At 47.2% G+C, this 26,709-nt stretch overlaps 2 protein-coding genes across 5 annotated transcripts in view; one reads left to right on the forward strand and one right to left on the reverse strand.

The window, feature by feature from the left end:
• Positions 1–26,709, forward strand: part of Shrm (shroom) — a 495,848-nt gene that overhangs the window by 258,226 nt on the left and 210,913 nt on the right. The window lies entirely within an intron of this gene.
• Positions 864–5,753, reverse strand: LOC144174368 (uncharacterized). Its single transcript, XM_077703036.1, has 4 exons — positions 5,373–5,753; positions 4,216–4,492; positions 1,193–1,412; positions 864–964 (listed from the first exon to the last, which is right to left on the reverse strand). The coding sequence occupies exons 1-4, from the start codon at positions 5,462–5,464 to the stop codon at positions 879–881; spliced, it is 675 nt and encodes a 224-aa protein (XP_077559162.1). The 5' UTR covers positions 5,465–5,753; the 3' UTR covers positions 864–878.

A 26,709-nucleotide genomic window follows, 5' to 3' on the forward strand; every position in this document is an offset into this window, starting at 1 on the left:
ACGCATTGGAATCTGAAATTAGGTTTGAATAAAATTGGTTGTAGGAAAATACTTATTGCGCTGCATGTCGTGGCTAGGCTGTTTTCTAGAATACTGCATAAAAAATATATAGAGGCAGCCAACCAAGAGAAATTCTCACACGCCGAATTAGCGTCAATGATCTGAGCTCGTGAAAGCAGACCTTTATTTGAAAAGCGCCTGTCAAAAAGGACTGCCGCGAAGAGCATTCTCGCTGCATCCCGCATTATCCCCGTTTATTATAGTAAGCACGTCGACATCACGTCCACACTGCAAAACTTTCGTGACCCGCTTCCTGCCCTTACAAAAATGATTGTTGAGTTTCATAAGAAATTTTGTTGAATTCACTCAACAAACATTGTTGAGTATCCAAAGAATTTCTGTTGAGATTGTGTTGAGGATTTGTTGAGTTTTTCAGGAAAAGTGGCCACCGTGGTTTCATTGATTTTCCGTTGAATTTCTTACGTCGAATTCCCATTGATTTTCTGTTGCCTTTCCGTTGAGTCTCCACTGAATTTCGTATTGATATTTTGTCGAGGTTTTTATGAGTGCCCAATGTGTTTCTGTTGATATTTTTACGAGTGCCGCATGCGTTTCTGTTGATATTTTGTTGAGATTTTTACGAGTGCCCCATGCGTTTCTGTTGATATGTTGTTGAGTTTTACACGAATGCTCAATGTGTTTCTGCTGCGATTTCTTTCAAAGGTTTTTGCGATCATTGTAGGTTGAACAAGAATCTACATTTTATCGCACCACCAATACACGAGTTTATGGTGTGGCAGTAGTGCATGTCATGTGACTAAAAATTCTGCCTCATGCAGACATGCAAAAAGAAAAACAAGGTGTTCAGCGTGCACTTTTTACTTTATTTCCCGATTCAAAAGCGATGATAGGTTATTTTTTATGTAACCGGCGCTCACACCTGGAAACTTCTGGCCCGTGTAGCCTGCAAGAGATAGAATGAATTTATGATTTACTATAAAAAATGAAAACGTGTTCAGCAAGTTCTCAGAATTAGTAATAAAAGTGTGCAAAAATTGACACTTTCCCAAAAAGCATAAAAGGGATGCACTGATCTCACTGTGCACATGAAGAAAAACGGGTGATTAGCTACAAGTTGACAAAGATGACAGCTTTGTTCTTGGCACTCTAAATGCAAATCATGTGCACTCACCGACCACAGCCTTCACCCGCACGGGGTCCAACCCTGGCTTTGTAGGAGTGTCGCCCTGGGCTTTGCCTTTCCCTCCAAAGAGAGTTTTCCCCTTGAGCTCCTCCGGAGTGAAGACATGGCGCAAAAGAGCCCTGGCAAATTTGCCAGGGCCACTCGCACACGCATGCACCAGCTGATCCAGGTACCCCTTCTCAATTAGCACACCGCCCCCAATGTCAACCTGCGAGCAGAAAATAAAACCGAAGCAGTTGAACCAACATGAACTCCAGGATCGAGACAATGAAGAGTTTGAGTACCCATGAACAATTTCTCAGAATATTACGGTAATTCATTTACAGATTTTGGCATTGATCCACTAAAAATTCTTTTCGAATAGATTTAATTTAAATGTATATTTTTAGTTTTTATGGGTGAACATGCATACCTCAACAGGCTTTCGGCTTGTTTAAACAAGCGTTTCAAGAATTCATTAAAGTGTTTGCCAAGTGCCCACTGCAGTACACCGTGGGTGTATTGCTTTGTGGTAGAAAGGCCAAAAAAACCATTTGGGTGCTGTTAGGTCAATCTGGATGAAAGGTTATGTGGGCTAAAATAGTCAGATGGCTGTAATGCACACAAAGTAGGCAGTACGATGCCTTGCCCTGACTCATGCAACTATCCATAAAAAACTGACCTTTTTTTAGCACCCGATTCAGCAAAATAAAATGAGCAGACTGTTATTGATTTTTTAAATTATTTAAATTGAAAAGAGTGAACCCTAGTTACAACTAGGCCAATTTGCTCCTTCATTTTTTCATTGGCTAGCAGTGCACGAGGGTCATACGCGAAATGTGGTTTGCGGCGTGGTGCTAGCAGGAACTTTTTGTGTGGCTGGTGTTCTTTCTGCAGGATTGTGGGTTTGCGAATGCCTTGTCGTAAGGGATACCCAGCATTGTTTTTGGTTCGAAATTCCGCACTGCGCTGTTCACGCCTCCTACAACCACAAACACGAAGCAGGCTGCACGATGAATGCTAGCACAGCGTGACAATTGGACAGGTGCGGACAGCGGCTCAGATAAGGTAATTTTGCACTGTCTGTGTCATCTCCGCGCGCTGATTGCCTTATTTTTTTTTTCATTGCTTCAAATGACTGTGGCTCGAATAAGGAAAATTTATGCACTTAAAGCTGCAACGATATTTCATGTGGTGGTGGCGTGTGATAAGAGGCACTGTTTTTACTGTGCCCCCCCAGGCATGCTGCGCACTTCTTGAGGAGTACGAGAGTTTGAGAGGTGCTCTAGTGACAGTGTTCTGGTATGTTGAGCGCATGACCATCCTCCGCCTGAGCTTCCAATGCTGAGCGATTATGCACAGGATCTGGGTGGAATCGACTGCGAGGTAAGAGTGCAATAAAATTACATACAGTGGCGGTGACAGAGATTCTACCTGGGGGACAAAGATTTTCAGGTGTTTTCTTTTCAATGTAGATGAAGCATAAATTATAATTGATTGATTCTCGGGTTTAATGCACCAACGCTACACAGACTGTGAGGTGAGCCATAGTAGAGGGCTCCGTATTAATTTTGACAACCTGCGCATCTTTACATGCGCCGAAATCTCAACCACATGGGCATATTTTATGGCAGACATGATAGACAACAATTTCCATCCTGCACTGGGCGCCACCAATTCTTTCGGACTGCGGGGCGAGCAGACGACGCTGAGTCCCACGCTGTTGCTCCGTGCCATGCGTGAATATCAGACGCACCGAACGGCATCGAAAATCGGTGTCATTTATTTGGCATTTCAGCAGCAACAAGTTTAGCAGTGCCTAAGGAGAACGTTTAATTCTTCCAAGAGGTGTCCCGTTCGCCCATCAATTCTGTTCCTAACCCACTAAGGTGGCGGGCCAGTCCACACCACTTTGTCCTGACAGGCATTGCCTGTGAGGCCACGTTTCGTCCTGCCAGCAGGACGCCTGACCTTTTTATCCTCAATTGATGTTTATTTTCGGAATTCTGGGAAAATTGCCATCATTGCCTTTTACTTGGCGATGTTCAGAAGCTACTTGTCCGGGCAGGCGTGATTACGTCGTTACTGGCTGCACCAACAATCAGCGTAAGCAAAAGTGCTCATGCAAGAACCGTGCGAAGTGCACCATGACAAAACAAGTGTCTGCATGTGCGGAGTCTATTGGCTGCACAAATTTCCTGCGTCGCTTGAGTGTCACCGTAAATGGGTCGTTGCGCTAAATCGCAGACTTAGAGCCAGGCAAATTTGCCAGAATGAGCCCGGTGGTACGCTGCTTTTGGAAGCGCTGTTTAATCACCCTCATGCTCAATCCTTATCGCACGTTTCTGTTCTTTGGAGGTATGTTTGGTCCGTTTCATCGACGGGAAGCCATCGAAAATCAATCAGACACTTATGCTGCAGCTTGGGTACGCGAAAAATTCTCAAGTAACCCTTGTGAAAACCGTGCTGATATTCGAATGTGATATTATAAATAATTAGCAACTTGAGAGTGGATGAAATGTTCCCTGCGTATGGTGCTTGTTAGGAAAATTTAATGGTGAAGTACCGTCCCTGATTTTTTTAAAGACTGGTGCTACCTCGGCTATCCTCCAACCACTGAGAATAGTGCCTGTCATGAGAGACTGCGAAAAAAGTGCCGACAAAATCTACAGACTGCGGTATGTACTTTTCGGTATAGTGTGATTAATAACAGTATGATCTGAAGTAGATAATATTGTAAGCTTACTTAAAATGGAAAGTAGCTCCACACCAGTCTGTATTGCAAATTCAAAACCATATCGAAAATCCTAAATGTTTGCTTGGCTTGATTACATACGGATACTTGCTTCAAAGTCAGTTCAATTTCTATTCTTGCACTTTAGCCATTGGCCCCAGATTCGCTTCAATATCCCTGCTAAGCAATGACACACTCAAAATGCACAACACTGCTTCATGAAACTTTCAAATAACCAGGGGCTAGAGCACTGCTAACAGGTATACATTATGACAGGTTCCAACATGAAATAACTAACCTGAAAGTACATAATCAGTGGGTGCACTGATGTGGCAGCGGTGCCTGGACCGATGCGTTGAGCAAATGCGCTGGCTCCTGAACGGGTGGTCCAAGCGGCCAGATGATGGATGAAGGATTGACTATTCCTGGCGGCAAAGCGTACCCAGCACCAAGGAAAGGCCAGGCAGTACTTGGGTACAGCAGGTGCAGTGTCAGTTGGCCACGGAGGGCCCTGGCAAAGCCTTTGAAACTGGACTGAAAGCCAGCCAGCCAACCCGGACAGCCAGCAGCAGCACCTGAAAGTGCATAATCTGTGAGTGTGGTGGCACTTGATGAAATACAAGAAAAGCACACACAAACCACGAATGCTTACATTAAGCAGATTATTAATCGTTAATGAGTAACCTCCAAGGCCCTAATAAGAACATTCCCGCAACACCCAAACTGAAATTTAGGTCAGAGTAATGTATTTATTAGGCACGCAGGTTCTGTGAGTGGGGTATGCCTGATATATGCAAAGCTCACTGCTATGCTAATTTGCATGGAACGCTTGCTAGCAGCCCATATGCATCGCTAGCTTTCAATCGGAACTGGTGTGTACTAGTTGAGGCTCCTCCATTTCAATGCCTAGCTTGCCTTTGCAAGTTCGATTCTCCAATATAAATAGAGTTGAGTGGGCAGGCGCCCCTGCGAGACCACGCGCGCGCATTTCACCTTCAATTTCCACGTATGTGAATGTGAGCTTCACGAGTACGGCACGCATACCACGACGCATATCGCGGCCCGAAGACCACGAGACGGGTCGCGACGGCGGCAGCCGGTCTCGCGAGCGTAATAGCTGCGAAGCGCACTGCACGGAATTAACAGTCGCCGCAAAGGCACTGTTTGAGAGACACATAACAAACAAACGCACCGGTGTTTAAGAGCCTTGCGTGATGTCAAATAATTAGCTGCCGCGTTCTACAGCGCGAGCATCGCAACAAAGGTCTAGCTTCAGCGTAAATTGATGCTGACGGCTGCGGAAACGGTAGACTGGTAAATCCAAGGCGCCAAACAAGTATGCTATATCGCATAGGCTCTGAGAGCAAATGAGATGGGGGTCTACCGAATAACTGACCCATAAGCACCAGAACTCGTTCCGAACAAGAACAGAAAAACAAAAAAATGCGTACTCACCCCAGCAGAAACGACGTTTCCCGCCTAAAATCCTTCTTCACGCTCGTCTTGCCCTTCAAGGACACCGACACTTTGTTCGGACGCAATGTCATCCACCTTTGACGCGCGATGATCGTTGAGGCGATGATCGTCACCCTATAAAGCTTTTATAACTATGATTTAAGCTTGAAATAGATAAAACTGAACAAATCGCCCCAGCTACCACTCCGCACAAAACCAACTCCATAAACAAACACACAAAAAGGGAGTGATAGTTGCCAGACTGCAATAGCAGCATTTCTGTGTTTGACGAAAATTGTGTTATTGGTAATTAACTTCCTGCTTTTAAAGTATTAAAAGTGTTTATAACTTGAATTTGAGGTTTTTAAACGCAAAAGCGAATAACAGTAAACTAACTGACATATATACTTAAATTGTAAGGTTTTAAAGTTAGTTTTGGTTTTGTTTTCACGGCGGGTTTCTCTACAGAGGAGGTGCGAGAAAACGAACTACTTTGGGTTTAGGAAGAGGGTGGCAAACGTCGGTGTGATTGAAAGCAAGGAACAGGCGCTTACTATGGTTTTAAAAAAGAAGAGGTAATAAAACCTTCATAAAGAAAAAAAAAAAAAACATCCGACGAGAATTCGAACTACGGACCCTCAAAACAGTAATCGAAGACGTAACCACTCGGCCATACACGCGGGACTTCAGGCAACGTCTAAAATGATTGTATGAGTACGCAAGCCCGCAATGAAAATTGTCGTTTGTGTCTAGTCAATGCTGCATTTTTGGAATTCTGACAGTTCTAACGCTTGTTTCTCACGCACCGATCTTGCAGACGAGGTCACATTGTTAGTACTCCGAGCAATTGAGCCGGAGCTCCCTTATTTGACTCAAGCAAAGCTATCGCAGGTCACCCGCGATCTTTTCTTCGCAAGCCACGGTAGCCACGAAGGAAATGGCATGCGCCGTTGGAATTGTGGCCGTTGTGGCGTTGGTAACGCTTGTTTGTCACGCACCGATCTTGCAGACAAGCAACATCGCGCTAAAACTACAAGCGATGTCACTCCTGGCATGTCAGGCGCATACAGCAGCGAAAACCTCTGAGTTTGTAACAAGTTGGGGATAATGCAAGGCAATATTAAAGAGACCGAAGCATGTGGTGGCGGCGACGTAATAAGTGCAGCAAACAGGTACTGTGGGCGGCAGCGACGAGCGAAAAAGATGTAACATGGGCCGCCCCCGCCGGCCTGCGCAGAAATGGAAACACGCAATCGAAAAAAACTGTCCGGCCGATTCAGTTTGTTGTTGACGAAGAGCAACCGAGGCTTCAGCAACAAACGATTGTGCTTGCCGTGGTATGAGTCAAAGCATATCTTGACATCGTTGTCGTTATGCTATCGTCCGTCTAGAAGGGAAAAATCAGAACGCAAACGTTTTCGTCTAGCGTCTATACCAGATATAGACGCTGCTGTTTAATGATATCTGGAGACAAATTTTTAGCTAATGGTGAAGCAGCGGATATTTTGTAGTATGGACAAGTAAATTTTATGGGTTAACTGAATGGCTGAAATTGAAATATGCACTCTAGAAACATTGATAAAACAACAGTATAAACAAGAATTTGAATTTTGTTCGGTCACACTGAAAGAGCAAGTTATCAGAGTTTGTACTGTACTTTACCTTGTGCTGTATCTTGTACTTTGTATGCTTCCAATGCTGACAAGGCAGAACATATATTGTCTGCGAGATGTTACACAAAGCATCAGACATGACGCGCTGATTTGTGCGATATGTGACATGTTGTAAGAATACCTTGAAGACATGTTGCAGAACGTCTAGGACTCATCGTTGAAATCTTTATATCATGAACATGTTGTTGATCTTCGACATGTTGTTTGACTCTTTACGATATCAGACCTTTATAATCTTGCAGTATATCGACATCTAGTAGAAGTCCTTATCATTAAAGACATGTCGTTATACTTATTCGACAAGTGGTTGAAATCTTTGCGATATTGGACCTTCATGATGTTGAGGACAACGAAATGTCGTTGAATTCATAAGGTGTCGACAATGTAAAAGTTATGTGATTTTCGTTGAAATCTTTGTGATATTGAAGACATCTCGAAATCGTTATGATATCATGCATGTCGTATGGATATGTTGCCATATGTACAAGAAAGCGCTGAGAGTTGCATTGTGAAAGCTGGCTACCTGTACAAAATGCAACTTCCTTGAAAAATGCAACTTATTTAATATACTCACACTGCACAAAAATATGCTAAGATGCTGCCTAATTAGGCTCATACATCCAGGACAGTGGGTATTAAAGTTTTAGTGCACGTGGCTGTCCATGTCGAAGAAGCATGCAGATAGTATTTGGCATCAGTTGCTGATGACTTGCCCACAAATAATCACCATGAGTCACTGAAAATACAACAAAAAGTCAACAAGAACTCCACAATAGAAAAATCATTGTGCGGACCACAACGAAAATTCCGTTGTGTTCTCAATGTGTAAACTCAATGAACATTGAGTTTCACAAATAATCACCATGAGTCACTGAAAATACAACAAAAAGTCAACAAGAACTCCACAATAGAAAAATCATTGTGCGGACCACAACGAAAATTCCGTTGTGTTCTCAATGTGTAAACTCAATGAACATTGAGTTTCACAAATAATCACCATGAGTCACTGAAAATACAACAAAAAGTCAACAAGAACTCCACAATAGAAAAATCATTGTGCGGACCACAACGAAAATTCCGTTGTGTTCTCAATGTGTAAACTCAATGAACATTGAGTTTCTGTTGATTTTCCGTTGAATCAATGAGAACTCAATGAAACGTCAACAGAAATTCAGAACCCATTTTTGTAAGGGTGCGCCCAGACGACGCGAACCCTGATGCCACGCACATGTCGCTGTCCTTTGACACCTCCCTTTTTCGTCGCCATCATTTTTGTTCCCATCATTTCCCTCTCCTTTTCTATTTTTCCTTCGAGCCCACACGAGTTAAGCCTTCGTGTTCTGATTGTCAGGTGGGCTCCCTAACCGGATTTCTCGGGGCTACTTTTCTATTTCCTCATTTCTCCCGCAAACGAACTCCCCTCCGCCGCTGATTGTTGGGGAGGGAGGGGTCAGCGTGTTTCCTCCTGGAACCATAAACAGGGTGCGTTGGCGGCGGCCGGTGGCAGACGACTCTCTTCTCCCGTTTCTGTGTTAGCGTCAGCCTCCTCCGGCTCTCTACTCCCGTTTGTTACGCGGTGTCTCCCTGGCAGGCCGGTCGCGTGATTTTCGGGTGCTGCTGGCGGCCGCTGCGACTTCCGCAGCGTCGCCGGAAACGAGCTGGGACGTCGTCGACGTTGCTGCCGGTAGCGCCTCACGCCAGGCGTTGTAACGAAAATGAGGTTTGCGTCTCCTCGGGGAAGGCAATCAGCGCTCGTCTGATTGGAACGCTCCCGCGCCCTGGGCTCCGACGACTCGGGCTGGGGTGATACGAAGCGCTGTCGGTGTAGGCCGAACTGTTGCGAATGTTCTCCCTATACAGGCGCGCGTGGGGCGGGTGTTGTGGTGCCGGTTGCGTAATGAAGGGGAGATCCTCCTGTCGAGGGTTCACGAGGTCTGATTGTGTGGAATGACGCTGTGAGAGTCGAATACGAGTCCGGCAGCTCCGTGTTATTCGCGGTATAGTCAGCAGGCGGGTCGGGGTTGGCGGTTCGCTAATGGGAGGGAGCATTGGGCGTGAGTTGAAATTCCCTCGTCGTGGGCCGTTCAGGGCGGATGACGCCAAAATGCCTTGCGGAGCGCAGCGCGCGCATGGGGGGACTACGTGGCAGCACTGAGATGAACAGGCACAGTTCAGCCACGCTGAACGCTTAGTCGGCGGTAGTGGCGGGAACTGAAGGGAAGGGGGACTTGCGTTTATATAATACCGAATAAATTAAAATGACATTTTTTTGAGGGGTGGTGGTAATCTGGTACTTCATTCGGTATGATTTGCCCAGTGCAAACACACTTTTGTATTGGCATGAATAAATTTGGGGTAGTGGCGTGAACTTAAGTGAAGGAAACTGCGCCTATGTAATACTGAATAAATTAAAATGACATTTTTTTAAGGGGGGTGGTAATCTGGTGCTTTGTTCAATATGATCCGCCCATTGCAAACACACTTTTGTGTTGGAATAAATAAATTTGGGATAGTGGCGGGAACTGAAGTGAAGGGGACTGCGTTTATATAACACCCGATTAATTAAAATGAGGAGGCTAATCTGGTATTTCGTTCCGTATGATCTTCCCACTGCAAACACAATTTTGGATTGGCATGAATAAATTTGAGATTTAATTTGAAACCAATTGTACCGCACAATTCCCATATCACCACGTACTTTAATTTCTGCTTAATTTTGTGTCAGATTCTTGGCTTTGCTGTAAGTTACCGTTTTTGTTTGGCTTGTTTGCTCTGTAAGCACTTTTAAGTTGTCTTTTTTGCACGAATCCTGGGCTGTGCGCACAAGCCACTAGCTCCGCTATGCGTAAAATTCAGTGTGTGAATTAAAACAAATATGAGACGCAAAGGCGTTACAACGTTTCAGATATAGTTAAAAATTACTGTCCTGCTTGAGAAAAAAAGGCGTATTTATGGCCTCGTACCTGACTTAGTTATTGCAGAATTATGCAAGAACCAACAGCACGATAACTCAAACTTAATCTGCTTACTAGACTGCTAGTTTACAACAATGAATCGCGTTGGGGATTTTTATCTGAAGGGCACGATCCAAATGTTTTTTCTCCTTATAATACCTTCCCTTCCTTGAGCTACGAGTGTCCTCGTTAATAAAGACAATCAACCAATCAAATATTTTGCCGATCCTTAGGCAAGCGGTCATATTTTCTTCAATTCTTTTGCGTTTCTGATGGAGGCGAGAAATGAAAGCGCCCGTGTACAGGCGCTTTTATCTACAGGCCTCAGAAAAAAAGCGCTATGCATATGTTCAGGTATACGTTAAGCACGTGCTTAACGTATTCCTGAGCCCGTGCTAATGTGTATCTGAGTTCTTACTCGTGTCAGAACGTTCTCAGTGGCGTTGGCGACCAGAAGAAGCTGCGGGTCGCGTTATTTCGTGGTACGACCTGGCGGACCTAATAATCCTCACGGAAAACGCAGACAGGTATGCAGCGAAGAAAGAGATACACCTTGCTGAACGTTAGAGCAGAAGAGCAGCGGTTTGCACCAAGCGCAACATTAGAACGTTTTGCAGCAACAAGTGCGTATATGCAGCCAACGTCACTAAAAAGTTATAGCAGAGCGATGTATCGGTTCCGGTACGGTACCCACTAGGCGACCGGCGCCACTGCGCGTGCGCATAGGCGGCAAAACTGGTAGTGCGCTTGCGCAGGTTTACCGGGTACCATACCGGGACCAGAACTCCGCTCTGCTATAAACTGGCTCTGAATTCCGCCAAAACGTTACCATTTGACTCAGCCTTACCACAACACCTCCCGGAGATCGCCCTACGATTCCCGTACTTTCATCCCAAGTGTAAACGGCGCGTTTCTCGTCAGTGAGGCAGGCAGCGAAAGCTTGGGATAAATAAGAAGCGGTAACAAAATAAGAAGGCGGTCGAACAGACACTCGAGTGTTCGCAACGGTGGGCTTGGCGGAGAGACGGATTACGGGCGCTGACCCGAGAGCGCAAAGGCGTACGTAGTCAGAGCGCAAGATAACTCGGCCGGCCGGATTACGCACGATTCCCTGCTTGCTGAGACGGGGGTTAAGCCGGCTCTAATTATCAAGCGAGTGGAGCAAGTCTGCCGCGCGGGGCGCACCGGCGCCGGCACTGGACGAATACGGAGGAGGAGGGGAAGGGAGGAAGGGGAGGCGTCTCGATGGCCGGCTGCCTGGCGGTTTTTGCTTCCGAGGATATTCCCGGGGACTCAGCTGTCGCGAGTCTCCTCCAACTGCACGACTGCACTATACACCACTGCGCTTGCAGACTAGGTGGCTGGGGCCGGCTAGGTGGGTCCGTAAAGCGGTTAACCTGTGTGTGTGTCTGCATGAGTGTGCGCGCGTGTGTGTGTGTGTGTGTGTGTGTGTGTGTGTGTGTGTGTGTGTGTGTGTGTGTGTGTGTGTGTGTGTGTGTGTGTGTGTGTGTGTGTGTGTGTGTGTGTGTGTGTGTGTGTGTGTGTGTGTGTGTGTGTGTGTGTGAGATAGACGAGTGTGTGCGTTAGTGTGGGCGGGGTGTGTGTGTGTGTGTGCGTGCGTGCGTGAGCGCTTATGGGTGGGTGCGCGTGTGGGTTGGTGTGGGTGGGTGGATGGGTGTGTTTGATTGCGTTGGGTGCACGTGTGGGGCCTGTTCGGGTGCATGTGTGTGCTTTTAGTGGCCACGCTCGTGAGAACGGTAAGCCCTCGTCGATATAACTGCCACTATTAAAAGAAGAGTGAGCCATACCACTCTGCTAGGGTGGATAAACAGCAAAGCTTTTTCGCGTACGAAAGATGGGGGACGCAGAAACCAGGGTAAATGTATGAGTAAAATTTATTTCTCTAGTGTGTTGACGGCAGTCATCCCTAAGAAAGGCAGGCTTTTCTTTTGACTCTACTGATTTCAAAAATAGTGCCACATACAAGATTAAGGTCGAAATCATCTTATGAACGTCGTGCCACTTTCGTGGTGACCGCCTGATAGTTGCAGAGACATCGGAACGTTCACCCCCCCCCCCCCCCCTTTTTGCGTGCTATAGATTCATTGATTGTGGGGTTTAACGCGCCGACGCAACGCAGGCGATGAGGCGCGCCGTAGTGGAGGGCTCCGGACTAATTTTGACCACCTGGGGATCTGTAACGCGCGCCGAAGTATCGCACACGGGCGTTTAACTTTTCGCCTCCATCAGAAAAGCGGCCGCCGCGACCGGAAATCGTACCTGCGACCTCCTGCTCAGTAGCACAACGCTTGAGCCACTGAGCCAGCGTGGCGGGTCGCTCGCTATAGAACGACTCATGATTTGATTAAAAGACAGGAGGAGCATCTGGAGTTTATTCTCGTACGCGCGCGCGCGCGCGCGCGCGCACACGCGCACACGCGCGCGCACGCACACACACACACACACACACACACACACACACACACACACACACACACACACACACACACACACACACACACACACACACACACAGCACACGCGTGCGCACGCGCGCGCGCGCACACGCACACACACACACACACACACACACACACACACACACACACACACACACACACACACACACACACACACACACACACACACACACACACACACACACACACACACACACACACACACACACACACACACACACACACACACACACACACACACACACACACACACACACACACACACACACACACACACACACACACACACACACACACACACACACACACACACACACACACACACACACACACACACACACACACACACACACACACACACACACACACACACACACACACACACACACACACACACACACACACACACACACACACACACACACACACACACACACACACACACACACACACACACACACACACACACACACACACACACACACACACACACACACACACACACACACACACACACACACACACACACACACACACACACACACACACACACACACACACACACACACACACACACACACACACACACACACACACACACACACACACACACACACACACACACACACACACACACACACACACACACACACACACACACACACACACACACACACACACACACACACACACACACACACACACACACACACACACACACACACACACACACACACACACACACACACACACACACACACACACACACACACACACACACACACACACACACACACACACACACACACACACACACACACACACACACACACACACACACACACACACACACACACACACACACACACACACACACACACACACACACACACACACACACACACACACACACACACACACACACACACACACACACACACAAAACACAGGGAACCCAAGCCATATAAGTTTCGCCTTAAAAAATAGCAAAGCATTACACCAAACTGTGGTTGTACGCCAGCAATATCTCCTCGTATTGCCGACTATCACCGTAAAAAAGTCTCCCAAGGTTCTTTTCAGTTACTCGTGCGGCAGACTCGACAGCGTTGACTGCTGCCAAGCTGTTTACGGCCTCTGCAGCGTATGATCCCGTAGGTCCCCGGTTGCCATGATACACGCGGTGCTCGTAAATTCTGTCCTTGATAGTTCCCTGAACCCGAAGGTTAGCGCGGTCGTTGCGTCTCGACGAGGGCCATCGCCTTCGGAAATGAAGACAGCATCCGAGCCAAGCCATTGGTAACAATTGTTGCAGCTTTTGCGTATAAGTCCATCTTTCTGTTCCCCTTTTCTCGCCCTTCTATCCTTGCCTTCTGGTGGGGCTTTCGTTGCAGGCGGCTGCAGTGGGGGAGAAAATGGGGCGACAGCTTCCAGATCCGACCTTCCTGTTGTCGTTGAGTCCGCCGGAACTCTCGGGAAGAGCAAATTTCCGGTTTTGGGTGCGGCATTCCGAACGCGGCGCTGCCGTTATTGCCAGTCGGGCTTCGACAGAGCCGACTCCCCGCGTCTTCGGTTACTTTGTCTGGAAGCGTGGTGCCCGTGTTTGCGGGTTTGGGACGTTTAATTTCCGCTCGAGCAGCGTTTTCGACATTCGCGTCTGCAGCAGGCCCGGCACGAAATCTGCAGCGAAAAACAACCTGACACCGCCGCCGGCGTGACTTGTGGTAGCCGCTTATCGCAGCGCAGCCGCCTCTTTCCCGCTTCGCCATTACTGCAGCCGGCGAAATTCAGTGCGTACCCGCCGCGGTGGCTCAGTGGCTAAGGCGTTGCGCTGCTGAGCACAAGGTCGCGGGTTCGATTTCCGGCCGCGGCGGCCGCTTTTCTGATGGAGGCGAAAAGCAAAAACGCCCGTGTGTACGAGATTTCGGCGCACGTTAAAGATCCCCAGGTGGTCAAAATTAACCCGGAGCCCTCCACTACGGCGCGCCTCATCGCCTGCGTTGCGTCGGCGCGTTAAACCCCACAATCAATCAATCAATCAAATTCAGTGCGTGTCTCCAACCCGCCTCATCTTGTCGGTTGTTTGCTGCTACCAGAAAGATGAATTCTATTTAAATATCGGGCGTTCTTTTTTTTTTCGGTTGTCAGACAGTCTTGTCAAGCATTCGGGGCGCCGTTGGCGTTAAGAAACCTTTTGTAGGAATCGCGACCTGTCTTTCACAACGCGAACAGGCTTGTGGGGGCGTCAACGCTTTGTAACACACGGATTCGTGGTTGACGTAAGTTTAACCCGTCCTGTTCTTTTGTGGAATACCGTAATTCATCGTCATTTTCATTCGATGTTTTTTTTTTCCAGGAAATTAATCGATGACCATATTAGCGTTTTAAATCACAGCGGAAGCTCGTTGCCAACAGCTAAACAACGAAACCCTGCCCGTACGTACACGACCACACTATGAAATCATTCCGCTACAACTTAACTCCGCTCCATTTGTTCCCGTCGCGTAAGCGTGACGGGTAAGTCTAGGACGCATGGAAAAATTTTGCCGAGGCAATTTCATGATATTCTTAATCTTGTTGGTTTGATCCCGGCCGCGCAGGCTGTGTTTCTGAAGGAGACGAAAAGCGAAAATGCCTGTTAGCGTGCGTGGTTTATACGCATTTCAGATCCTTAGTAATGAACGAATATAAATGAATAACCCTCCACTAGCCCCCCCCCCCCCCCCCCCACCGCCCCCCCCACCCCACACGCACACGCGCACACACATACACAGTTGCAGTCGTTATTGGTGTGTGTGTGTGTGTGTGTGTGAGAGAGAGAGAGAGAGAGAGAGAGAGAGAGAGAGAGAGAGAGAGAGAGAGAGAGAGAGAGAGAGAGAGAGAGAGAGAGAGAGAGAGAGAGAGAGAGAGAGAGAGAGAGAGAGAGAGAGAGAGAGAGAGAGAGAGAGTACACATAAGTTTCCACCTATTCGCAACCTATGGCCATCAAAGCATGCTTAAAGTGCTTCTCTTCCACAAGTAGGCCAGCTTCCTAAAGACTGGGCCCATGCGGCTTCCTTAGCGCAAGCGTAAATTCAGCCCCCAACGGAGTGCGTCGGCCGCTAACGCCAGACACCGGATGTTAAAGGCTGGCCTTCGCGCCACCTCGTCACATATTTCCTACTTTTTCCCGACCGCGCAGTCGCGACGAGCTGTCCTGTCCGCACACGGAGGCCGTCCCCACAGGCGTCCCATTTATTTCACTCGTGTTCTGTCGCCACTGACTTATGCCGGCAAATGCTCGTATCCGCCGCGTCCGTGAAGCAAAAACCCCGCCAATACGTGCAGGAAAAAATCCGCTCCCATACCCCATCCGCTTCCCTCCAAGGGATAGGAGGGAAAAAATAAATGTTACGTGCCAAGAGGGACTGTACTGACATTTTTGTGTCGTCTATTTTTCTGCGGCTGCTTCTCGCAGGCGTTTCGAGCGGCGAGATAGGGTTGACAAATGGACGGTGAAGATGCATGCCCGCGGCATCCTTTGCTAGCTCGTCACCTTTCAGACTTTTATTCTAGTCGCTGTTTGCTTTTGGCGAACATGACCGATCAGAAAAGGTTCTCTCCAGAAAACGATGTACGATGCACCAGGGAGAGGTCGGACATCGATAAACACACGTGCTGTGGCCGTGTCGGAACCAAGTTCTGCCTTTTGGTGGGAAAACCACGATCTTGTTTACACGGCATGTTATGGTGCCAGCTCTTGCGCACAATTTTTCGTCAACTGTTAGCTGTGAAGACGGCGCCGAAATACAGCGCGAAAGCATGTTCTGCCTCAGAGTAGACAGTGAGTTTATGTTCCCTGAAAAAAAAAAAAAAAGAATTGTCTGCGGAGAAGCAATCTACTGTACGGCGTGGCGCGACGCCGCCTGAACGCTATTGGCGCATACTAACTTCGTTTAATACTTAGGCTTGTACGCCAGAGGTGAGCAAAACGCGGCAATACCATTTGTGGAAAGTACAGCTAAGTGATGGTAGAAGAAAACCGCCTGCATTTTTTGTAGTACCAGAAAGACCAGTAGACCGAATAAATCACTAATCGATTGAGGAGAAAGCTGTAACGAACCGGGGCATTTTCCTCCCGGTGCCGCGCCGTACCACGTTGACCCGGCGCTGGAAACAAATTATGTGTTGGCTTTAGGAACTGATTCAGGATTATCCGAGGTTATCTAACCCTCGTCCTCGATAATTTTCTCCTGTCACTGCATTCACTCTCCACTTCCATTTTATTTAATTTTGTTCTCTATCTCATTTATTACCTTTTACCTGGTTGTCTCCCTTATCTCTCTTTCGCCTCACTATTCACCCACATTTGACGTGACAAACGCGCCGTTAATGGGGCTAACCTCATCAATTCGTTAAACATTTCTCTTCCTTTGTTTCTCTCTTGGGGTGCTTTGCGAAACAGATTCGCATTCAAATTTCGAACGATTTGTTTGTCGACGCAATGACTAAACAGTGCGGTGCGCCGTATCACATTTGACCACCTGGAGATCTGTAACGTGCTCCAAAGTTCTGACACACTGCGTTTTCATTCTTCGTCTCCACATAAAAAAAAAGAAAAAGAAATGACCCCAGCGGCAGGATCGAACCCACGTCCTTGGGCTCAGCAGTCCAACGCCTTGTGCACTGAGACCCCAGAGGGTACATCACGGGACAGATCAATGCTGTTGTGCGTTGTTTGATCGACCTTCTTCTTCTGCGCGTTTTTCTGTTTCTTGTTTTACTGCTGTGTAACATTTAGGGGGCTTTAACACATCTTAGCAGTTTTTTAAGACCTCGAGTTCGGGACTTGCCGGATTAAAATGAGACGCACAGCACATCCACCACCATCCGTCCGGTCCGCAGACTTCCGTCACGCCCGTCACATTTGTTCGGCACTGCCGCACTGCCGTCGCAAAGTTTCTTAAGAGACGCACCATCAACGCTCTTCGGGGGCGGCTATCTCGTTTGAACACGCGCCCAAACTGGATCGGCCCGCCGAATCGCACGGCTCGGATGGCCGGCATGTTTAGCGTGCCATAAATAAATAAGTCCGCTCTCGCTGTTTGCCCGCTGTCTCCGGCAGCCACTGACTCTGGGCGCTGTCCTCGACACGTCTAATGGGTTTTCCTGACGGGAATAAATGGCCCCCCGCATCCGTGGGCTTATGCCATCGCCCCCTACCCCCTCTTCTCCATCCTGGTTCCCTCCGCCCCATGATATTCATCCAGTGTGGCCCGCCGCCTTTCGCCACTCTGGGCGCAGTCTTTCGTGTCTGTACCTCTTTCTTTACGTGGTGGCGTGTCCTTCGAATCTAATCCACGTTGTTTACCTTGTCTCAGTGAAGTCTCAGCAGTGCTTCGGCGTGGCTTGTAGCCTTTGCTCCGTAAAGCAGCAGAAAAAAAGGAAGCAGACGTTTGCATCCTTCAGAACAAAATGGCTTTGCGATATGTTTTGTAGCACTGGACTGAAGGTTTTGGAAACTGGTTTGTGTTTGAATGAATCACTCGTGGCCTGGTCTTTCGTAGAGAGGCAACTCGGCGCTCGCTGTAACTAGCCGTGTTCTGCTTCTTCTTTTATCTGGAGAACTATCAGCACACACACAGTGATACAACGAGTAGACACGTAAAATGCGAAGTAGATAGATAGGATTGCGTGAGGCAGTTCGAAGAGCGATACCGGAAGTGACCTGAAGCGCTTGTTCGCCGTTGCTTTGTACACGCGAACGGAGAGGGAGTGAGTGAATAAACGTTATTATAACGAGCTTCAAACGCTGATGGTTAAGCACCCACCCGGTGCGATAACTCTTCTTATCCGGGTATCCTGCTCCTTTCTGGCTGACCGGGCTGCTTCGACCAGGCTACACTGGACTGAAAGGCCCTTGCTGGCCACCGAACTCACCCGCTGCTTGTAGGTGGGGCAAGGGGTGTCTTGGTGCACCATACCGTGGATTAGGCCGTTCGTAAATTCGATAAAAAAATGTTTTGTGTTTTTTAAAGCCACAACATGAGAAAATGACCATACGTTCGCCTCGTTGGACGTATTCTCAAGAAAGACTTGACGCAGAAGAAAACGTTTCACCTTGTCTTCTCTCAATAAATGCAATCAAAGAACAATAGACGTCTCACTATGTACGCGGATGGCAGGATTACCAATGACTGACCCCGACAAGCGAAGCCATAGTTATTAACCATAGCACCGCAAACATTCGGCTGGGGTCCGCGGTTTAAAATACATTTCGTTGATCGAAAAGAAATACTCAATAATAAGTCAAGCTTCCGCGGCCCCTACTAATGTCCTCGCGGAAGCATCTTCGCATCCAAATTTATTTCAGATTTCGGGCTTTTGTGTGCCGAAGCTGTACCTGGGATATGAGGCAGCCTGTAACGGAGGCGGCTTTGGATGAATTTGCACCACCGGAGCAGCTTAAATTACTGACGGGCTCAGAAATCTCGACTCATGGGCGTTTCCGTTATCAACCACCACAGGAAAAGCGGTCCCCGTGGCTGCTCTTCGCATTATTATAACCAAACACCTGCCTGTCATCAAACAGTGGTAGACCACTTCACTGCTTGCCGGGTGGATTCGATAACGTGAAAGATGCTGTGACCTACATGGGTAAAAAAATGAATAAGTTGAGAAACTTGACTGGGATCGCATGAAAAAGGTGTCGCCAAGGCTACAGGATCCACGCTGGCAAGGACTGAACTGAACACCCTCACATGAAATTCAGTTACTAAAGACAGCAACTTAAATTTAACAGAGAGCCTAATTATGTGCCAGTATACCTTTTTTTTTCTGAGGAGAGGGCGCTTGATGCCTTTGGCGTGTGAGAATCTCTAAACAAACAAAAAAATGTCTCCGGTAACTTTGCATCAAAGTTATCAGCAAAGCATACCGAAAACAGCGATTAAGCTCTGATCGAACATGTAGCCGCTAGCAAATTCTTGTTTTACCATGAATTCATTCCTTCGAAAAAGGTTCAAAACGTGCCTAACTTCACGCTCAACGTTGGTCCCACAACGCGCACTTTTTGCTCCTACACGTCTGTTTCACCTTATTTAGAGTAGTGCTGCAGAAAGTGGCTTTGCGGTTATAGCCAGAACCGTGTATGCGATTTTACTCGGTGTATGCCGGGATCTGCCGAAGTGAAATTTCATTGTCCTGCTATCTGTCGAATTTATGAGTTGCTTTACGTATCACAAACCAAATTATAATTATACAGTGTTGTTAGGACATTTGGCCATCTCGAAATCGTATCATTTCAGAAAAAGTTTGTTTCCTTAATAAATACAACTCTCTCTCTCTCTCTCTCTCTCTCTCTCTCTCTCTCTCTCTCTCTCTCTCTCTCTCTCTCTCTCTCTCTCTCTCTCTCTCTTTAATAATCTGTGTATGTCCCTGATATTTCTTTAAAAACAAGTTTCAGGTGTTTTTAAACGCTAACGTGCACGTCGTAAGCTTACTGGAAGCTTTCATTTGAATGCAGCGTACCAGGGTTTGTTACACTAAAATGTGCTACGGCGGTGAAACACTTTGCCACTTTGGTTTTTTTATCGGGTAGCTGAGAGCAGTGAACAAAGAAGATTCCATTATTCATTGAAAAGGGCAGGATCGAATTCGGCTGGTCTGAGCGTCGCGCGATTGTTACAATATCACCAAGTTTCGAAAAATCCCCGCTGCTTCAGGTCCGTGCCGTAACCAGGTTTCAATGCGGGAGCCGCCTCTCCGTCCACGGCAGCCTGTTGGGTAAATCTATGGCAGACCTGGAGTCTTGTTCAATGCCCATTTCTGTCCCACGGGTCGCCGAGCTTGAATCGAAGGGATGGGCCTCTTCCATCCCGACAGCCCTTGGGCCCACTGTGCCTTCGGGGAGAATGATGTGTCAGGAAAGTTCTGAGAGACGCGTGATACAGAAAGAGGTCGGTAGGGGAACATAGAGTGGGAGAGAGAGAGAGAAAGGAGGCTGTGCCAGAAGGGCAAAAGGCTTCCACGCCTGGGGCCTTGGCTTCTCCGGGAGAACCTCGTCTCCGGAAGCCCTGCTTGGCTGGAGGGTTAAAGGGATGTGGACGAGGTGTCGGAGAGGGAGACAGAGGGGGGTTCGTGGCGTACTTTGAAATTCGATAAAGGCCCCAGCGCTCGCGTCGCCTTCGCCGAGAGCGCGCGCCGAAATGGGCTTTCAAAGGAGTTCCACGCCGGGAGTCGTGCTGGAAGTTGGAACCGTATTATGCTCTCGCTTCTCGCTTCGCCTCTCCCTTTCCGCCCTCTTCGTTCCACTTTAACGAAACAAAACGACGCCTCCGGCGCGGGACCTCTCGAAAGACAAAAGATTCCCGCTTCGAAGGACGAGGAGAAGGGCGGGGGACAGCGGGCCGGGCTGCATCGACGCGAAAATGGGCTGCCGGCGGGTGTGCGCGCGGGTGTGTGTGTATGTGTGTGTACGGCGGATGGTTGGGAACCACTGTAAATGCAAATTGAGAGGCTATTATGGATGGCTTCCGATCTGTTTGGTTTTCCTTTTATTGCTTTCGTGTCCTGACTTCTGGTTTTCAGTTTCTCCCGCCCCGGGTTCTCCGATATGTGCCTTGCTGCCTGATGCGTTCACTCAAGGTTCTTGCTCGTTGGTTTTGTTTTCGAGATGATATTTGTATCATTCTCCTCCTTTACGAAACGCCTTTGTGCGTCTGCTTTCCCTGCGAGTAAGAAATATCTCTAGGGATTCAAATATATTTCTCTCCTGTTCTTTTACGCTAAAGAGAGAGTCTATTCGTAAATGTTTTATGGAAATGCGTTTCAAATTTTTATAGTCTGTTCTTGCAGTTTTCGTTTTCTTTTTCTTCGTCGTTTGTGTGCACTTGCAAGGCCTTACTGGGCACAATTCACTACTGGTTTTTGACGGTTGTACTTCTGCTATTCAATTTGGCGTCTCCGCAAATTCCCGCCGATGCCTCCCGACTTCTATTTTCACCGCTTCGACGAAGAAGATTGGTTGGCACACTTGCGTATCTTCATTCAGGTGTATTTCCTTTGGATTTTGAGTCTTGACGTCTATAACGCTCCGCAATGACTGTTTTATTACGACCAATCCTCGTGTTCTGTTTGCACATGCCTTGGGTACTTGAGTTTCTTTTTTTTTTCTTTACGCAATGTACTGGGAGAAGCTTGACTCCACTTTTAGCAAAAGGATTGCTGATGATGTGGAAGGCTTAAAAAATGTACACTAAGCATAACCGCGAATATTATGCACCACCACGGCGTCGTGCACATATTGCTATAGCTAACAGGTTGACTAGCGTCGTTAAACCAGCCTTTAAAAACGCCTGTAAAGAGCACGCCGCATATTGAACTTAATTTGCAGTTATAGCCTCTACCCTGTATAAGCACCACCTGTGACTGTACGCAGCCACCTGGTATAAGTGTTTATGCATTTGCAGCCTTTCCGAAAAGTTCCTAGGCCACCACTATTGTGAACTGATAAACCACTCTTACTCCAGCTGGGCCAATGACAAAAACCGGCTTGCAGGCTTTCTGGCATTATTTATCTCTCTTGCACTTTATGGTTAAGATTTCGCTTGGCATTGTTTGAGCATCGGGGCAGTTTTTGTGGTCCACAACTTTGTGACAAATTTTTTTTAGTGGAAGTTGTTCGGCAGAAGCGTACGAACTGGCTGGGTAATGCAGCGGCTAAGAGGTTGTGCAGTTACGCACTACATACGCGTCAATAAACCTCAGTTGCGGTGGTGTTATTGAAGGGAGCGAAATGGCAATGTCGGCCGCATACGCCATGTTTTTTACACCTTGAGGAACCCCAGGCAGATTGAAAACATTGTGTACCCTCCTCCTCAGTTCGCCACGTACCCAACGTCTATCTTAATCGTGTTAAATTTTAATGCATTTTAACTACACAGGCAAATGAGCGCTTGTTTCATACATGCCTTCGAAATTCCGTTACGCATTTCTTGAAGCGTACCGTGCCAAAGTTGTACCCGCTAGAAATCGTCAAGTTCCCAAGGTGGGGGGAAGTGCTGTGGAAACAGATGAAGTGGATGCGCTCATACGAACTGTCATCAGTGAGAAATAAAAGGCGACACAAGCGAGTTCCAGTTCTGCTTCACCGTTGCATCTTAATTTCTTCCGGCTCAAAACAGCCTCTTTTCTACATTATATTACTGCGCCAGTGTTTAGAGATGCTCTGTTTCCAGGCAGATGAGACTTCTGTGAATAGCAAGTCGAGCCCGCAAGCCCACGCTCTTCAACCAAACCCTTGTTTCCGTTTGCGGTACTTCTGGGGATGGGGGAAATTCCGGGAACCATTAAGGAGCACGTCCCCCGGGGCCTGTCCTTTCCGAAATTCGGCGTGCCGCTTAACAGGACAGTTTGAGTGATTTGAAATTATATTTTTTTTTCCTTTTTGTTGCATGTCCTTCTGCTACCGAAAGCCACCCCCGCCCCCCTCCTCTTTTTTCCCCTTTAGTTTCGTAATGCGTCGCGTAGAATCTAGGACGTATGGGACAGTGCTTGATTTTATTTAATAATGAGAAAGCACTATGTGCTTCATAAAAAGAAAAATCAGTAATTATGAGCACTGGATGCGAGCAGACACCTGCGCGCTGTCATGTAGCTGCTATAAAGAAAGTGTGGCAGGCATGGAAAACGAACCCAGGGAAGCGCGGGGCGAGGCGAGTCACTTAACCGCTGCTCTACGCCCAAACTACTGTGAACACGGCTTTCCAGCTACTTTAAATGAGAACGAAAGGAAGGGGGCCAACAAAAGGAAAAGTGCATTATGGCTTCCTCTGATGATACCTTCTCTGCGTGCGTGCGTGCGTGCGTTGCTAGCGTGCGTGTGTGTATGTGTGGACTTGATTGGTTGTAGGGTTTAACGCGCCGACATTACACATGCGACGAGGCACGCCGTATTGCAGGCCTCCGGATTAATTTTCACCACCTGGGGATCTTTAACGTGCGCGTAAATCTCGAACACAGGGGCGTTTTTGCTTTTCACCTCCACCAGAAAAGCGGCCGCAGTGGCCGGGATTCGAACCCGCGTCCGTGTGTGTATGTGTGTGTGTGCGCGCGTGGGTATGTGTGCATGTGTATGCGCATGTGTGCGTGCGTGCTTGCGTGTATGTGTGTATATGTGTGTATGTGCCATGCCAAAGAGACGCGCGCGCATTGTATCGTAAAGAAGTCTTTCATAAGCATCACCAAAAGACAGAACTTTCGCATTCACAGCACGTAATCGGACAAAAGTGCTCCGACGAAGTTATCCATCTATTATTTGTTTTTACAATACTACTAATTCTAGTCGAAGGGTCGGGACAGGGCGAAGTGTGGTACATGACGGGAGAGTAAAATAAGACGAGTAGGAAAACAAAAATTGCTGTTGATCGCATTTGGCAAGAGCCGCGCACAGATAACATATCTTAAAAAGTACAAGGAATAAGCAAAACTAGTTCACGTATTGCAAACGACACACACTTTAAAGGGCAGATCGCACACTGATCCCCGATACACAGATTGCATACCGAATACCGAAACAAAGACTGCGATCATATCAATAACGAACAAAGAAAAAAAAAATCGAGTAAGCTTTCAAATTGGCAATATCACATAGCGCAGCAACATTATTTTCACTCTTGTTTCATTGAATGACGACCGTTGGAAAAAAATAATACTTAAAGACCTTATTCTACGGCTGCAAAAGTGTGAAGCCATTGTCAATTTCATCAAAAGTTACCGGGAACAAATATGTTAGTTTAAAGTGTTACAATTGATTTAGATTTTGGAAATTTCAGATAGGAAAACCTCAGTGGCGTGACTTAGTTATTTCTGTCGGCTATTTTCATTAAGCCAGCCTTAACTTTCAACCGAGAAACAATGGTTTCACCACAGCAATTCATAATTGTTGATTTGTTTTGGATGACTTTGTTTATACCGATTAGGCGCCGTACATAGACTCCGAATTACATCTATATATTCGAGAATGAGTAATATGGTGCACTTTAGGCCAATGATTTTGTTCCTGTCGAGGACCCTAATAAGGAATAAAAGGTTTTCACCCATACGCATTCCAAGGTAACAGAAACGTCTTCAATCGAAATTTCTCTGCTCATAAAAAAGCGTTGCCTTTCTATTTTTCTTCCTCGCCTACTTATAAGGCACCAAATCGTTTGTCTTTATTATGCGCCTTATTATTTGTCCTTTCTAGTTTTGCGCTCTCGTTTATATTTCCATATCACTCTTTACGCAAGTGTCTTCCTCATTTCAAGCGGAGGTACTGAAATTAAAGTTTGTCGTCGAGCTTCTTTTATGAATTGCGTTCTTGTTTGACACCACGCCTTTCGCCATTTTACAAATCCGCCTCTTTGATCTCCCTACCGTAAGGTAATAGGAAAATTTCCGGCACAGTTGCGGGTTCCAAAGCAAATCAATCCTGGCTTCGTTTACACACACAATATATAGACACACACACACACACACACACACACACACACATATATATATATATATATATATATATATATATATATATATATATATATATATATATATATATATATATATATATATATATATATATATATATATATATATATATATATATATATATATATATATATATATATATATATATATGCAGCAGGTAAGGAGTTCCGGACTACCGTAGCAATAGGTCAAAACTTGGGTGCAGACACTTGGAGAACACTGAACAAAGGTTTTATGGTTCCCAACAGTTTCGAAAGGTGGACCATTCTTCTTCGGGGGATAACCTTCGAAGAAGAAGATAACCCCCGAAGAAAAAAGGTCCACGTTTCGAAACTGTTGGGAACAAAGTAACACCACCTTCCCGCGAGGGAACCCTGAGTTGATGCGAAGCATCTCGGAGGTTCCGAAACGTTCACGAGATTAGGTATCCAAATAACGGAAAATGACGGAACTCCAGACGGCGCAGCGTGACTCAACCGAAGCAGCAACTGAGGGAGCGGCGCACAGACCGGGTTCATTATATAGAGCAGATGGAGTGGAGAGGAGGAGATGAGAGAGAAGACGGGCATGCGCGCTTATCGCACAGCTGCGGTGATGAGTAGCGCGTGCGCTATCGCACAGCTGGCGTGGAGAGGGGGAGAGGACGAGCAGCGCACGTGCTATCGCACAGCTGGTGGGGAGAGGGGGAGAGGTGCGGACGGACGATATATATATATAAACAGTGTGTGTGCGTGCGTGCGTGCGTGCGTGTGTGTGTGTGTGTGTGTGTGTGTTGGAGCAGAGTTGGAGTTGCCGACTCTGTCATAACTGCGTTCACCTAAGAAGTAAGAAGAAAAAATCGCAAAAGACTGGACAAAGTAAGGAACCACAAAACACGGGCATTTTATGGATCCTTACTTACTTGCGGGCGTTTTTTGTTTTATGGTTCCTTTGTACAGTCCCTTGGGCTGTTTTTCTTCCTAGTACAATATACCAGCTTGCATCTTCAGCAAACTCTTCTGGGTTAACCTCTTTTGTTGTTGTTATTGTTGTTGTTGTCGTTGTTTTTAACTCTGGCGACGCCAATACTCCTGACCAGCACTTCGTATCACCGCGTTCACGTGCGCCGTGCTTGCGCAGTAACTTTGTCTGTTCTTGTCGGGTCATGGTTTACTCACCCGCACCGGAAGGGGTGTCTCCGAGGCGTCCCCGTGGTTAGCGTCATCTGGACCTAAACCGTGCCACTTCGAACTATACTGCTCTATTTCTGCCAACTTCAAACAGACTCCCATTTCTGATTCGTTCCGAAGCCTGCTCCGAGGAGCGACTGCTTTCTTTGCTGACCGATGACGCTCTAACTCAAATTCAGTCGCTAAAAAAACTACGACAAAAGTACACTTCTGGCTTGTGTTTCTCCTTCCAACTCCTTATTCGGCGGCCATCTCCTCGATCCACTCTCCGCGTATTTCACCTATTTCCCACCCGCGAGCCCCTCGCACTCCTTTTTGATTTCGCTAGCTCGCGTTTCGGCCGCCGTTCTTTACGACTACGCGACGCATCATTCTTGGCGCTCTCTCCCTCTCGGCGCTCCTTCTTATGTTAATCTTTTACTTGTTCGTTTCTCTTTTTCTATCGCACCTTCGCGCTGCTTTGTTATTCATGGCGGCGCGTTTGTCACTCGGCGGAAGGAAGCGGGACGTTCGTTCTCGTGTTGTTGGCGTTATCATTACGCCGCTGGCGTAGCGAAAAT

This window comes from Haemaphysalis longicornis, unplaced genomic scaffold, assembly GCF_048455015.1.
Source record: "Haemaphysalis longicornis isolate Haplotype H1 unplaced genomic scaffold, Haemaphysalis longicornis Haplotype H1 scaffold_3, whole genome shotgun sequence".
In the NCBI taxonomy this organism is placed as follows: domain Eukaryota; kingdom Metazoa; phylum Arthropoda; class Arachnida; order Ixodida; family Ixodidae; genus Haemaphysalis; species Haemaphysalis longicornis.

Excerpts from the sequence above, each read along its gene's own strand:
- LOC144174368 (XM_077703036.1), bottom strand. The coding sequence starts at position 5,464 with ATGACATTGCGTCCGAACAAAGTGTCGGTGTCCTTGAAGGGCAAGACG. Across the intron at positions 1,413-4,215 it reads CACTGATTATGTACTTTCAG|GTTGACATTGGGGGCGGTGT; the intron begins GTTAGTTATTTC and ends TTCTGCTCGCAG. Across the intron at positions 965-1,192 it reads GCGGGTGAAGGCTGTGGTCG|GCTACACGGGCCAGAAGTTT; the intron begins GTGAGTGCACAT and ends TATCTCTTGCAG.